The 14,347-nt window shown below is 50.5% G+C and overlaps 2 protein-coding genes across 2 annotated transcripts in view; one reads left to right on the top strand and one right to left on the bottom strand.

The window, feature by feature from the left end:
* LOC112915445 (uncharacterized) overlaps window positions 1-14,347 on the bottom strand; it is a 38,688-nt gene that overhangs the window by 19,260 nt on the left and 5,081 nt on the right. Inside the window, exons 5-6 of the mRNA XM_072735165.1 lie at window positions 6,510-6,606; window positions 2,054-3,473 (exon numbers count right to left, since the gene is read on the bottom strand). Coding sequence (XP_072591266.1) covers window positions 2,087-3,473; window positions 6,510-6,606 — 1,484 coding nt within the window. The 3' untranslated portion in view covers window positions 2,054-2,086. The remainder of the gene's footprint in view (window positions 1-2,053; window positions 3,474-6,509; window positions 6,607-14,347) is intronic.
* MAN2A1 (mannosidase alpha class 2A member 1) overlaps window positions 3,068-14,347 on the top strand; it is a 159,637-nt gene continuing 148,357 nt past the window's right edge. The window contains exon 1 of the mRNA XM_025992803.2: window positions 3,068-3,352. Coding sequence (XP_025848588.1) covers window positions 3,218-3,352 — 135 coding nt within the window. The 5' untranslated portion in view covers window positions 3,068-3,217. The remainder of the gene's footprint in view (window positions 3,353-14,347) is intronic.

Genomic DNA, 14,347 nt, shown 5'->3' with positions numbered 1-14,347 from the left:
TCCCGTCATCTCCAGTGACATCTGGAAGCCCATCCCAGTGGGGGCATCCTCTATAGACATACATGGCCTACACAGGGGAACATCCACAGAGATTTCAAAGATGCAGGTCTTCCTCTCACTAATTTATTTCTCAGTTTTTCCAATGAAGGGAATGTCTCTGAGCCTTTGACGGAATGCATTTGAGGATAGGTAAGCAGGTAGTATATGGCACATCAAGTATAACATTTCCCCAAATCTTTGGATTCCTTGTTCCACATGTCTGGGAAGCTTGGGTACCTCAACATCACAAACCGGGTCCAAGTTTCCATCAATCAACCAGGTAAGCTATTAGAACCACCACTAGCTGCACAAGCTAAAACATACAATTAACACCGTAACAAAAAATTTGGCTCATTGTAGCGTTCTACTCCATCCTCCTGTGGCCTAACACCCTTAGAAGCCACTGCCGCTTGTGTTCTCCAGGTTTCTGCCTCCCTATTAACAAAGTACGTAAGTTATTTCTTCTGTGTATCAGTTTTGGTGTGTAAATAGTTCTTCCTTCATCCCAGTCTGCTCCTATCCCCCAGAAGCACGCGGAGGTCTGACCCTTGTTAAAAGTATGGTGGCAGGCAGCCCGGGTGGCTCAGCGGCTGGGCATCTGTCTTCAGCCCAGGGCGTGATCCTGGGGTTCTGGGGTTGAGTTCCACATTGGGCTCCCTGCTTCTCCCTCTGCCTGTGTCTCTCATGAATAAATAAATAAAATCTTAACCAAAAAAAAAAAAAGAGTATGGTGGTAACAGAGGGTGATTGTGCTGGGTTTTGAAGAGAATGTGAATTCCCTCTCAAGGCACTGCCCCCCCGGGGGTGGGGTGGGGATTGTCACAAGTCTTCAAGCAGAGGAAGCCCACCTCCTCAGACACTGGAGGGCAGTGTGCTCCCATCGCCGAGAGGCCCAGGGTGACTTAAAGGTTCAGGATCACCAGTTTCATCTGGGTGCAACCCATCCTGACTTTTGAAGTCCTATTATTGAATCATCAGTGCCTGAACTTTTTCACAAGAAACCTGGCACATCTGTGAATTCAAGTTGTAATTCAGTGACTCAAAAAAAAAAAATCAAAATTTCGTGTTTGATCTTCAGAAAGACCTCTGTTGTTGTTGTTGTTGTTTTATCTGCAGTGCATAGGAGTCTCTTTTAGAATTGTCACAGAAGCTCTCCGGTTTTCATGCCACCACGTTGGTCTGTGCTTGTTTCTCTTTGTAGGTACTCAAAGGAACTCGGAAGAATCTATCTCATCTCAAGCCGCAGTCCTTAGAGTTGCCTTACAGCCGTTGACAGTCAAATGTGGCTGCCACTCGGCCCCCGCAAGGCACATGCTTCATTTGGTCCTTGATCACAATCAGCCACAGGCAATTGATTAATTGGCAATGGCCTGTGTGCCACGAATCGCCTGGGCCTCATCGCCCTTTGGCAAGGAGGTCAGCACTGAGCTCAAGCCAAAGACCCAATGCAAGCAAACTCCTAACCCCATCTTTCCAAGGCTACCTCTTAGACTTACAGGTAAAGCTTAAGAGAAATAAAAAGGCTTAAGCCACATGATTATAGACCCTAACAGGATGAATGGGGGAAGACAGCCCTAGAGAACATACAAACAGGGGTTCTAAGGAGCTGCCCTCGTAAGGAACCCCAGGGCTGGTGGGGGTGTGTGTGGAGCTCCCCAAGAGGAGCCGCCCAACCCTCCCAGACCCTCCTGGGGAGTCGGCTCCCTGGGGCTCAGCAAAGGGCAGCCCAGCAGCACCTGCGGAGCCCCGCCCTGGGGAACCTCCATGAACCTGGCCTCTGGGGAGCCCGGGGGAGTGGGGGAGCTCCCGCCGCAGGAGCAGCAGCGTTAGGGGTGAGGAGGGAAACCTGGGCCCGGGCTCGCCGCGGTGCACCTGCCCACACCTGCCCACACCTGCCCGCACTGCCCGGCCGCCGAGCAGCAAGCTAGCAGCAGGCGCAGCCGGGCTTCCCGGAGCGGCTCTCCGGCGCCCTCTCCCGGCACAGCTGCGGCGCCGCGGGCGAGGGGAGACTTACTCGAGCGGGCCCAGCTGCATTTGCTCGGCGCAGTCAAGAAGGGCGGGCAGCCCGGTGCGGGGGGGCCGCGGCCGTGGGGAGGTCCGCGGAGGCAGCGCGGGCGGGTCTGACTGCACGCGAGCGCGCGCTCCGGTGGTGCCGCTGAGGCCGCTGCAGGCGCGCCAGGCCCGGGGCGGAGGGAAGGAAGCGGGAGAAGGCCCGCCCCATCCCCCATCCCCATCCCCCACGCCCCTCCCTCCCCGGGGCCGCCGCCGCCGCCGCCGCACAAAAGCCGTCCGAGGTCTGCTCCCCGCCGGGGCGCCGGGGGCGGGGCCTAGGAGCGGCGCGCCGTGATTGGCCGCCGCAGGCCCCGCCCCCGGCCGACGCGTCGGCCGGGGGCGGGGCCAGCCGCCTGCTCGGCTGCGGGGCTGCGGGCGCCCATTGACCCGGCAGCCGCCTCGGCGCGGCTGCTTCCTCCTGCGCGGCGGGCGGAGGGCGGAGGGCGGGAGCCGGGGACGCGGCGCTTCCTTCCGCGGCGGCCGCCGCCATCTCCGCGCGTGCGGGGCGGGAAGCGGGCTGGGCTCGGCTCGGCTCGGCTCCGGGGGCGCTGCTCCGCCGCTCGCCGCCGCCGCCCCCTGCGCCCTCCCCGCGCAGCCGGTCCCGGCGGGAGAGCAGGGGCGCCGGGGGGCGGGCGCGGGGCGCAGTCCCGCCGGAGCCGCAGGTCCCCGCGCCCCGGCGCAGCCCGGCACAGCCCGGCACAGCCCGGCGCACCCCGGCGCACCCCGGCCGGGCCTGGGCGGGCCGTCCCGGCGCTAAGTTGCGCGTCCCGGCCGCTCCCGCCCCCGCCGCCCCCGCCGCCCCCGCCCGGGCCCCGCCGCGGGCCGGGGACCCGCCCGCCCTCCGCCCGAAAACTTTTCCTGCCGCCCCGGCCCGGGCGGCGGCGCCAGGAAGTGCGGGCGGCGGCCTCCCCGCTCCCCGGGCCAAGTTTGCGGGGCCCCGCGGGGCTGCAGGCCGGTCCCGCCCAGCCAGGGCCGCCCGGCCGAGCGCGGGGAGCCGCACCCGCACCCGCGCCCGCGCCGGTACCGGCGCCCGCAGCCGCACCCGCAGCCGCACCCGCACCCGCACCCGCCGCCGCACCCGCCGGGGCGCAGGACGGCGCCCGGGCCCCGCGTCCATCGAGGAACCATGAAGTTGAGCCGCCAGTTCACCGTGTTCGGCAGCGCGATCTTCTGCGTGGTGATCTTCTCGCTCTACCTGATGCTGGACCGCGGTCACCTGGACTACCCCAAGGGCCCGCGCCGCGAGGGCTCCTTCCCGCAGGTGAGCCCCGGACCCGCCGCCCCCGCGCCCCCGCCCCGGCCCCGGCCCCGGCCCTGGCCCCGGCCCGGAGAGCTCGACCTGGGGCGCGGAGGGGGGCCCGAGCCGCCGCCTCCCACGGCCGCTGCGCCCGGACGACGGGGGCCGCCCCCCGGGGAGCCCTCTCCTCTCCGTCCTCCCCGTCCTCCTCCCTCCAAGGTCTCCTCCCCTCCTCGTCCTCCTCCCCCTCCTCCCCTACCCCCTCCTCCTCTCTCGCCGTCCTCCTCCCCCGTCCTGCTCTTCCTCCCCCCTCCTCCAACCCTCCTCCTCCTCCTCCAACCCCCCTGCCTCCTCTTCCTCCTCCCCCTCCTCCAACCCCCCTCTCCCTCCCTGTCCCCCTTCTCCAGCCCCCTTCCTTCCTCCCCCTCTCCCTCCTCGTTCTCCTCCTCTCCCTCCTCCTCCCCTCCCTCCTCCTTCCCTCCCTCCTCCTCCCCCTCCTCCCCTGTCCTCCCCCCTCCTCCTCCTCGTCCTCCTCCTCTCCCTCCTCCTCCCCTCCCTCCTTCTCCTCCTCCTCCCCTGTCCTCCCCCCTCCTCCTCCGCCCCCCTCCACCTCCTCCTACCCAGGGGCGGTGGCCCCGGGGCCCGTGGGGTGGCGGCGCGCACCTGCCGGACCCCCCCCACCCCGGGGGCGGCCGCGGAAAGGGGGTCCCGCACACCCCCGTCGGCCCCTCGGCGCCTCTCTCTCCACGGTCTGGAGGAGGAAGCAAAGTTTATTCCCCGCGGCAGAGCCCGGGCTGGGGCTGGGGCCGGGGGCCGGGGCCGGGGCCGGGGTCGGGGCCGCTGCCCGGGGCTGCTGTGCGGCCGCCGGGGGCCCGCTGCCGGGGCGCTGCCATACCCCGGCCCGAAGCTGCGGGGCGCTCGGCCTGCGCCCTGGGGCGCGCGCTCCCTGCTCGCGGAACCCCCGCCGAGGTCTCTGCTGTACACGAAGTTGCTCAAAATAAGCAGGCAGGCACCGGTTCTGTCTGCAAGGATGCGCTGTCAGGGCCTTGACCCATCGTGACCTGTGCTCTCCTCGTAAAACTGGGTGCCCTGCGATCACCCTCCGGGGTGAATGGACCTGCAGGACTCCAGACCGGCTCCATCTCACCACTTGATCCAGACTTACCGGCACAAGTTGCCTGGGTCTTTCTTTCTTTTTTTTTTTTTTGGTGGCAGTGTGAGCGACCAGAGAGCCTCCTTGCCATTTGCTGTCGTGATGTGCGAGGGCACAAGGCTGCAGTTTAACGCAAACTAAACTCCTAAACTGTGTCAGAGTTCTCTGAAAGTGAAAAATGACCTCATGGTGGATGCCGGTGGTCCCTCCGGAGCCCTCAAAGTACCTCGCAGGTGGAAAGTATTACAGATGTTGTTGTAAACATGTCTCAACATTGTTAAAAGCTTTTTCTTCTCTATTAGTATGATACAGAAGCTACAGTGAGGTAAGCACCGTGGGATGTTTTTAAGGCTTCACTTTATGGAGTTTGCCCAGTGCTTGTTACTGAGAGGGAATGCAAGTTAAAAATGGGGTAACCGCCCTCGGAAGCCATACCCAAAGGAATGCTAAGCCCTGCTAATTAATAGGTTGTATAATTTGGTGGCTCAACTTGCTATGATCCTCTGCCCCCCCCCCCCACCCCATCACATTTTCAGAATTTTCTTCATTACAAGAAAAAAAAAGCTGATCTATTTTACTTAAGCCGTTAGCTTATTTTAAATAATGTCCTTTGGCTCTGGTGTGATGATCACTTGGAAATGATTTATGCAAACATCTGGGGCTGGGGTTCTCTGGCAACCTTGACATTTTACTGTTACTAAAGACGTGAGTGACTCATTCAGTTACTGGGAAATCGTAGGCAAAGTTAATTCCAATATTTTAATATCCAGCCTTGGTCCTCCTCGAGGGGCTTAAGTTCTGCATAGAGCTGAATGCAGTTGATGGAAAGTGACAGTGGCTGCTGGAAGAGCAGGCTCTGGTCTGTATTCTGGTTTGTGGGCGAGGGGAGAGGATTTGGAAGGTGGAGCTTTTTTATGCTTAATTAAGGTGGCCACTGTCAGGTTTTTCAGGGCTGCATTTTCGGTTCAGGAAGAAAGCACTTTTTTTGCTGATAGAGTTTTGGAGAGACACTGAATCCCCAAACAGATGGGACAGAGTAAACACTCTGTAAGCCTAACTCCTATGCCGGACAGCAACCTATGTGTCATACAGGACAAACTCTATCCCCACCATCTGGTAGTTGGGGAAACCAAGGCACAAATATATATATATATATTTTTAACTTGCCCAAAGTCCCACTACTAAGAGCTGAGAGTTGAACAGGTGGCCTTTGGAGTCTAGGCTTTCAGCCACTATGCTATACTAATAATTCCTTGCCTACTTTTTAGGTCCCAGTTGGCCTGCAGAAAAGATCTGATGTAGAAGATAGAGCATGTTGCTCTGTGGTTCCTCAGCATATGACTTTAAAAAAAAAAATTTTTTTTTAAGGAAGTTAAATTATGAAGCTCTAACAAATGTGCTCCTTTTTCTGAAACGTTTAACATTTGAGATTTATACCCCTCCCAGAACGTCTTGTTGCTCTCTTTAGAGCTAAACATTGTAATGAAAACCATTATGCAGCACAGCATCCAGGCTTTTGAGTTGATTTTTATTTTCTCACTACTTCTAAATCCCATGTAAACCTTAATTTGATGAGAACACCACACATTACAAAACTAGCTTGCAATAATGTATTACATTTCTTTGGTGAATTTGAAGCAAGCCAGTCCATCACTATATATTACTTTTGGTGTCTAGTAGAATGATTTATCTAGAAAGGGATTGATTTCTGCAGAATTTCAGTTTAGGATTTAGGATTTTGGTTTCATTAAGTCAATGTGGAACCTTCAGTGATGTATATGGTCTATTTAGTAAGCAAGATAATGTTTTTTTTTTTTTTTAAAGCAAGTTATGTTTTAAAACCATCCTAGTTTGAGAGCAATCTATTTGCTGTTATTCTGGGTTTCATTCTTTTCCTTTCCTCCTCCAACTCTGTTTTTCACCGCTTGGCCAGACTCTCGGATGGCAGTAGGCCCAACTCTGGGTTCTCTGGTTTCTCCCACCCCGGAGGAACAGCCTACCTCTGACATAGTCTTTGGAAAGCTTTACCCTTTGTTCCAGGGAGGAATTCCGGTGAGGCTTGGAGGCAACAGGTAGGCTTGTCTGTTATTAGCTTCTGTGTATACTTGAGGGTTAATAATCTCAGCTAGAAAAATTAATAAAAATTACACTGCAGTTGAGAGGCTGACCAGGGCCTCATTCCCTGAAGATGCTTTGAGGTGATGTAAGAATTCAAGTAGATGAAAAGAAAAGAAAGACATTAAGGTCCTGAAATTCATCACTTCTTACAAGCAGATTTCACAAGTTGCTTACTCTGTATGTTGTAATAGATGTCTGATGTCTTATTGGATCTGGAGAATGACAGTATATTGGGTTTTATATAACAAGTGATCAATTTGTAAATATTTAGCGTAGACTATGACCATAGGGATTATTATTAACTCTTGGAAGTGGCTTCAGAGATTGGAACTTTGATAGAAAATGTGAAAGTCTAGTTCAGGCTTCATCTTAGCCCGGATAACAATTATCAAGCAAGATAGTGAGAACTCTTGAAGATATTTGATTAAAAGACTTTGGAATGTGGAGACATTTGGGATTTTTTTTTTTTTTCCCCAGAGGCAGGGAGGGGCAGAGAGAATTAGAGAGTCTTAAGCAGGCTCCATATCCGGTGCAGAGCCTGACACTGGGTTTGATCTTAAAACCCCGAGATCACTGCGTCAAAATCAAGAGACTGATGCTTAGTGCACTGTGCCACCCAGGCCTTTTGGATTTTAACTTTTATTGTGAATAAACACATATAAAAATATTCTTAAATACTTCACATTTCTATTACTTTTTTTTTTAAAAGATTTAATTTATTTATTTTAGAGAAAAAGAGAAAACATACAGGTGGGGGAGGGGCAGAAGAAGAGGGAGAAGCAGACTCCCCGCTGAGTAGGGAGCCCGGCCCTGGGATCATGACCTGAGCTGAAGGCAGCTGTCACCGGGTGCCCCCATTTCTACTACTTTTTAAAGAATCCATAGTCGATGTTTAATAAAAGTTGCCTTTAATCTTCCTGTTGTTTTTTCTTGCTTTCGGCAATCTGAGAATCTTAAGATACATAGAAAAATATGATCTCTCTCGCTTCTCCATCCTCTAGTACATTCTCTAAACCACAGCACTTGTTGCTGGGGTTGGTGTAGGTGTGTATCAGGGAGTTTGTTTCATTTTGGACCATATGATGTTTGAGATCTGTGACTCTTGGGAAGTGATGAAACTTCGACAGTGGTGGCAAGCAGACACTGAGGAGGAATGCAGGACCGTGGAAGCTTCTGGAAAGGCTGGTTTCCACTACCCCCACTTTATCCCTGAGTCCCTGACCAGCATATTTTACTAAGACCCAAGCTCACTTCCTAGCCACCAACTGCAGCAAGAATGCATCTAGTCTGAAGGCTTAAGTTTATTATTTTTTAAATTGGATTGAATTTATTGTTCCCAGATCAGCATGGCTCTCAGGGCTTAAACAAATACTTCTGTTTGGGAGATGTTGCAGTCCTATTTATCTGAAGGGCCTTTTCTCTCTGACTCATTAATTAGCATTAAGGGATATCTAGGCCGTGGGCAAATTGGCTAAAATTACCACTTTTTTATTGTTACTTTGAGTTAGCTTTTGTTTTTTGTGATAGCTGTTAAAACTTTGGCTTTTTTTTTTTTTTTTTTTTGACAGACTGGAATAGGTTTGTTCTTTGTTTTATTTATTTATTTGTGTATGTGTGTGTTTTAGACTTATTTATTCATGAGAGACCCAGAGAGAGAGGCAGAGACACAGGCAGAGGGAGAAGCAGGCTCCCTGCGGGGGAGCTGACCCCAACCTAGGTCCCCATGAGCACATCCTGATCCAAAGGCAGATGCTTAAGACTGGAATAAGTTTTGAGATTTTTTCCTAGTAGTAGTAGTTCATTAGCAGCTGCTCATCCCCTGCTTGAGTTTTCATGCTTTGAACCCAGTGGTCTCAGTTTGACCTTGTTGTTCTGTCTCTTCCAGAGAGAACGTTAGGGAACATGAGAACATTCAACAGCTTGGGGATAGGATCTCTGGTTGTTGGATTGTAAAGGCCTTACCTGAGCTTTTGGCCTCTTGTGTCTTAGTGGCCAAGCTCCCCGGAGTGTCAGCTTTTACAGTACACGTGGCAGTGAAGATAGGAGGAAGAAGTCCCAAAAAGTGGATTTTGCTTCTCTTTTGTGGCTGTGATTAGCAGGTTGGTGAGGAGAGCAGGGAGACTGCTTTGACTACCATGGGTTTCTGTTTCAGTTGTAAATTTCAAGCCAAGCTACTAATTTTAAGGTTAAAACCATGTCCGGGTTCAAATTTGAGGGTTGATTGTACAGAAGGGAGGTCAGACCTAGCCCTTGAGTATTGCTAAATTTGCCTTTTGATAGGCAGTAAGTCATTTGATTTGAAAGACCCAAGTCTCGAGGTTGTAACTTACTGTTGTGAGGTAGTGTATTTAACGTGATGTTATTTGTGCTTTTATGCAGAAAAGCTCATGGTTGGCATCTAGGGAATGTTTTGTGTCGAATTTGTAAATCTAACATACTGTTTTCTAAATAAAAGATAAACTCTGAGGCACTTGAGCTTAAAACTTTGATACTGTACCTTTGGCTGCTTCACAACCTATAGCTAGTGATATTTGGGGCTTGGTAATTCTTTGGTGTGGGGGTGTCCCGAGCATTGTAGAATGGTTAGCAGCATCCTGGTGTCTGCTCGGTGTAAACCAGAAACACCTTGCTTCTTCTGCCAGGTTGTAGCAACCACAAATGTCTACAGACATTGCTAAGTCTCCTCTGGGGGAGAAAATGAACCCTGTTGAAGATCACTTGGCTGCAGTCTAGCCAAAGGCCTATTCTTTATATCCCCTGGCACTTTTGTTCCCATTTTGCATTTTAGGGAGGACCGATTGGAAGGCTTAGTTCTAATATTCAAAAGGGTAACTAGCTTTTTTTTTTTTTTTTTTTTTTTTTTTTTTATGATTGAAATATATCCTTCCTCTGGATGCCTAAAAATGCACTTACATTTTTAGGATTCTGAATTGCAGTATGTTACAGAAAATACAAGGGTAAGTATTATATTCATGCACAAGTTAAAAAGTGGAGGACTATTATAATGAAATTTCCTTTTTAAAAGTTGAATATACTTATTCTGAGAAAAACACTACAGCCAGGTGATAGGAAAGAGATCATCTTTTACTTTTTGCCAGTTGAATTAGAGGTTGAAAGTGGTCCAGGTTTATTCCCTTGATCTTTTAGCATAGGAAGAAACGATACACTGATCAGTAATTAGGTAGCAGAAAAGTCCTACACAAACATAATTTGAGATGTCTGAAGTGCTCTTAGGTAAGGTATTTACTTTCTTCAGCGTATAGGTTTTATTTCTGTTCATTCTGATGATTTCTCGTCACTACATTTTGCATTCCTTCTTGAGAAAAAGCAGGAACAGAAACCAGAAAATAAAGCGGACAGAGATTTCCCTCTTGTTCAATTCATTGTGTTGTAAATAGCCTTTTATTAAAGAAAGGACAATGGAAGTGAGGTAGGGCAAGAATGGAGTTCTTGGCAAATGGTCTCCTTCCTTTCCTTTTGTCCCGAAGTCTTGAACTCTGCCTAAGTCGGCTAACACATCTGGCCCACCACCTGTTTCTGTAGGGCCACGAGCTAAGAATGGCTCTGAGGTTTGCAAATGGTCAAATATTTCATGATGTAGCCACACTCGTTTCAATTCACATCATCTTTGGCTGCTTCTGTACTGGAAGAGTAGTTGCCACAGAAACTCTCTGGCCCGCAAAACCTAAAATATTTACGATTTGGCCCTTTACTGAAAAAGTTTGCCAATCCCAGATTTAAGCTGTGTTTCTCTATTATTGACGTTAGAGGCAAATCGTGTGGTTAGATCCGTTGAAGCAGAGGTGTGTACTGAAAACAAAATTCTTGTCACCTGCTTATTAGATAAGCATTAGCGAAACTTTGTGTTTTGAGAGTGTGGTTTAAAACTGGTGTTCTATACATGTTTCCTAGATTTCCAGGTATCCTTGGGGAACTTCTGTGCTGGGGCATGGACATGTTTGACATGTTTGATTTGTTTCCCTTCTACCACCTGCAAGTTTCTCACAACAGGACTTGCTCTGGGATGGAGGGTTCTGGGGCAGGAACGGTGCAAAGTCGATCCATAGTTTCAAGATCAAGAACCATGACTTTATTGTCTTTATTTATTTTATTTTTTTATTTTTTTATTTTTGACTTTTTTTGACTTTATTGACTTTAGGATTGACTGTAATTCACAAGTGGGCTGACTGCTGAGCCTCATCAGAAGCTTGGGTTGCTTAGATTGTGGAAGGAGAGCCCGGGTCTAGGCATCTTCTTCTTTTTTAAATTTATTTATACATCAGAGACAGAGAGAGAGGCAGAGACACAAGCAGAGAGAGAAGCAAGCTCCACGCAGGGAGCCTGATGCGGAACTCGATTCCGGGACTGCAGGATCACTCCCTGGGCCAAGGGCAAGTGCTCAACCGCTGAGCCACCCGGGCGTCCCTAGGCATCTTCTTCATAAACCGTAGATCTGGGATGGAACTTGGCCGTCCTCTCTGGGATCCTGAAGTCTACTCAGCTTGGAGGCAGAGAACTACCAGGATGTCTGCAGGGGCACTGGACTGCTGCTCTTCAGAGAGTCCTTAATTCCTGCTAATTCTGATCCTTCTTCATGCTTCTTGAAGATCATATGTGGCTTTCTTCAGTCCTTTTGGCGCAGGCTACCACCCCATTTGTGTCCTCAGAGATTTTACGATCATCGTCGAGTGGCAGTACACGTAATCTGAACAAACAGGAGTGTAATGAGCCTCACTGACTGCTGTTGCAATTGTTAAGTATTTTTTTCCCCACTTTTAAATGCATGCATTTTGCATTTTTCACGTGTGTGGATTTCTCACTGGCTTCCTTGGCAAGTAGTCGGTCACCTGTGGGCGTCGAGAGGAATGAAATACTTTAAGAGGGGAGCAGGGCCTGGATATGGCCCAGTTGCACCAGTGAACCTCCTTGTCCTCCATCAGGACGTTTACATTCCTATCAGTGCATGTTTCCTTCCAGGACTGATGGGGTTTTGTGATGGAAAGGCCTCTTCCTTTAGGGTGGGGCTCTGTTTTGGGGCTGCAGATAGATTGCAGTAATTCACCCCTGTGCCTTCATACCGCCAGTGTGGGAGAATGTGGGATTTGTGGGTTCTGGCCTTTGGGGTAACGTTTTTACTTGTGGAATGTTGGAAGATGGAAGCCAGAGGATAGCAATTATTCTCCGAGTTATTTTCTCCATGAAAAAGTGCTGGATTTGCGTTTTGAGAGTCTATGGAGGTAGTCATTCTCTTAACAGTCCCCAGCACCCCTAGAAAAGTCATAACATGAAAAAGTCAGATGTAGAATTTTAGTGTCGGGCGGATCCTCCCAGATCGGGTAATGTAGTCTTTTCAGGTGAGGACAGTGAGACATGTAGCCCTGGCTTCCCTAACCAGTCGTAGCACACTTGGGGTGTGCATCCTGGCCTGTAATCCAGTGCTTTCTCCTGTACTCTACTTGACCCTATAAATATATATATAGATATAGATATAGATATTTTAAGATTTTATTTATTTAGTCATGAGAGACACAGGGAGAGAGGCAGAGACACAGGCAGAAGGAGAAGCAGGCTCCATGCAGGGCGCCAGACACGGGACTCCATCCGAGGTCTCCAGGATCACACCCTGGGCTAAAGGTGGCGCTAAACCACTGAGCCCCCCCCCGGGCTGCCCACCTCGGCCTGTATTTGACAATTCCTTTGTGTTAGGTGCTGTGGAGATGATAATACATGTACTAGGTGAGGTCTCCTGCTTTGCAAGAGCATCTTAGGTGATGTGATGCAACTGCCATTTGTGAGGTGGTTAGAGACAGCTGAGTGTTATTTACTCATTAGAAGAGTTAATGTTAAAAAGAATAGTGCCTGGCATGTAGTAGGTGTTCAGAAAGTGCTAGTTCTTGCCAATGAACAGATTCATGGAGTCGCCATCATGAATCGGGCAGTGTTGTAGGTTCTGGGGATATAGGAGCTAAGCATAAAATAAAGAGTCCATGACCTTAATTCTTACTCTTGGTGTAAGGGAGGAGGACTTTCAGGAAGCTCTGCACTAAGTTCTGGTAACAGCCTGGCTCCTGTTGACCAAAGGACCTGGGACTGGCGCTCGGCTTTGCTGACCGGGTAGGACTTTGGAGAGAGAAAGAATATTCTCAGTGTGGAGTACAGAGCTTAGGCTTTGGGTCAGGAAGGAGCCTGGCACCATGAGAAGAGGTGAGGAAATGGGTTTGATTTGGGATCTTTGGTGCTTGTGAAGAGCAGTTGGGGTGACCTGGTAGGTAGGTAGTTGGGGATCAGATTGTGAATCGCCCTGGGAGCCGGGCTCAGGAGTTACGGGAGTCAGATGGTAGGGAACCGTTCAAAGGGAGTATGTTAGGGAACCGTTCAAAGGGAGTATGTTAGGGAGCTGCCTGAGAAAAGCCGTGTTGGAGAACTAATTTCATAGAAAATTTTAGACCTGGAAGGGAGCTAAGAGTATTCAATCTAGATTATTCTGGTCGCAGTGTGTAGGAAGACTCAGAAGCAGGAAGGCAGCTGAGAATCTGTTTGAGGTAATACAGACATAAGGCACTAAATCCCTGTACTAGCATCGAAATGGCTAGAATCAGGGGGAAGAGGAACATGCGCAGGCATGTTGTAAAAAGGGGTTTCTCCCAGATTTTTATAAAGGGTAATGATGGGTGTGGCTTACATGAAACCGTCTTTCCCCCCTTTTACCTTTGGGGCATTTGGAGGATTAGCTAATACTCTGCAGAAAGGGATGGTTGGGCAGGTCGCCTGGTTGGGGAAGCCGGCGCCAGGTTCGCGGTGAGGAGGTGGGTGTTGCTAGAGCGGCCTGTGGGCACCGGGCACCAGGCGGGCGGGCAGGGGGGACAGGGCGGCCTGCGGGCCTCAGCCTGGTCGGAGGGCACCAGCCCCCGCAGGGCTGTGCGTCGGGAGAGGCCCGCTCTGGGAGCCCAAAGCTGTGCTGCTCGTGGCTGGATTATTGTGTAGCAGAGGCTCCTGAAATGAGGCAGCTCGTGTTCAGATGGCCAGAATCCAGCTCCTGGATCAGCACACCTAAGAAAGGAGGAGGCTCCCGGGGCAGGGTTTCAAAGAAACATTTCAACAGGAAACAAGAAAAGATCCGTCTCATTTTTGGCCCAAATTATGGAGCTAAATGATTTTTTTTTCTAGGTTATAAGAAGAGAAAATAGATTACTGTGTGTGTGTGTGTGTGTATAAGAGAGAGAGATGGATTTATTAAAGATCAAAAGGCAGCACTTGAAATAGGGTCTTCAGAAATAGGGTCTTCATAGCTCAAGGTTGTTTTGAAGATCAGATGGATTTCTGCGTGCCCCAAACTGCCTCTCCTTGATAGTAAAGAAGAGCCCTTCCTTTTTGATTAGTGGCTGACCACGCCCTCCTCCCAAACTGTCTAGGGCCCAAGGCCAACTTTCTTTGAAAGTTCGTGAGGCCGGATGACAGCAACACTTGAGATGCAGGGTATTTCTTATAACTTTTAGGGAAAAGATCTAACCAATAAGAAGAAAACACTTTAGGGGCCCTCTGGGTGGCTCACCGGGTTAGGTGTCTGCCTTCAGCCCAGGGCCTGATCCTGGAGACCCAGGATCAAGTCCCACGTCGGGCTCCCCGCATGGAGCCTGCTTCTCCCTCTGCCTGGGTCTCTGCCTCTCTCTCTCTTTCTGTGTCTCTCATGAATAAATAAATAAAATCTTAAGAAAAAAAAAAAAGACTTAAGAACCCGAGAAATTTGT

Source organism: Vulpes vulpes, chromosome 14 (genome assembly GCF_048418805.1).
Source record: "Vulpes vulpes isolate BD-2025 chromosome 14, VulVul3, whole genome shotgun sequence".
Lineage (NCBI taxonomy): Eukaryota > Metazoa > Chordata > Mammalia > Carnivora > Canidae > Vulpes > Vulpes vulpes.
Note: the sequence above shows the minus strand (reverse complement) of the source record. Positions and strands in the feature narration are given on the sequence as shown.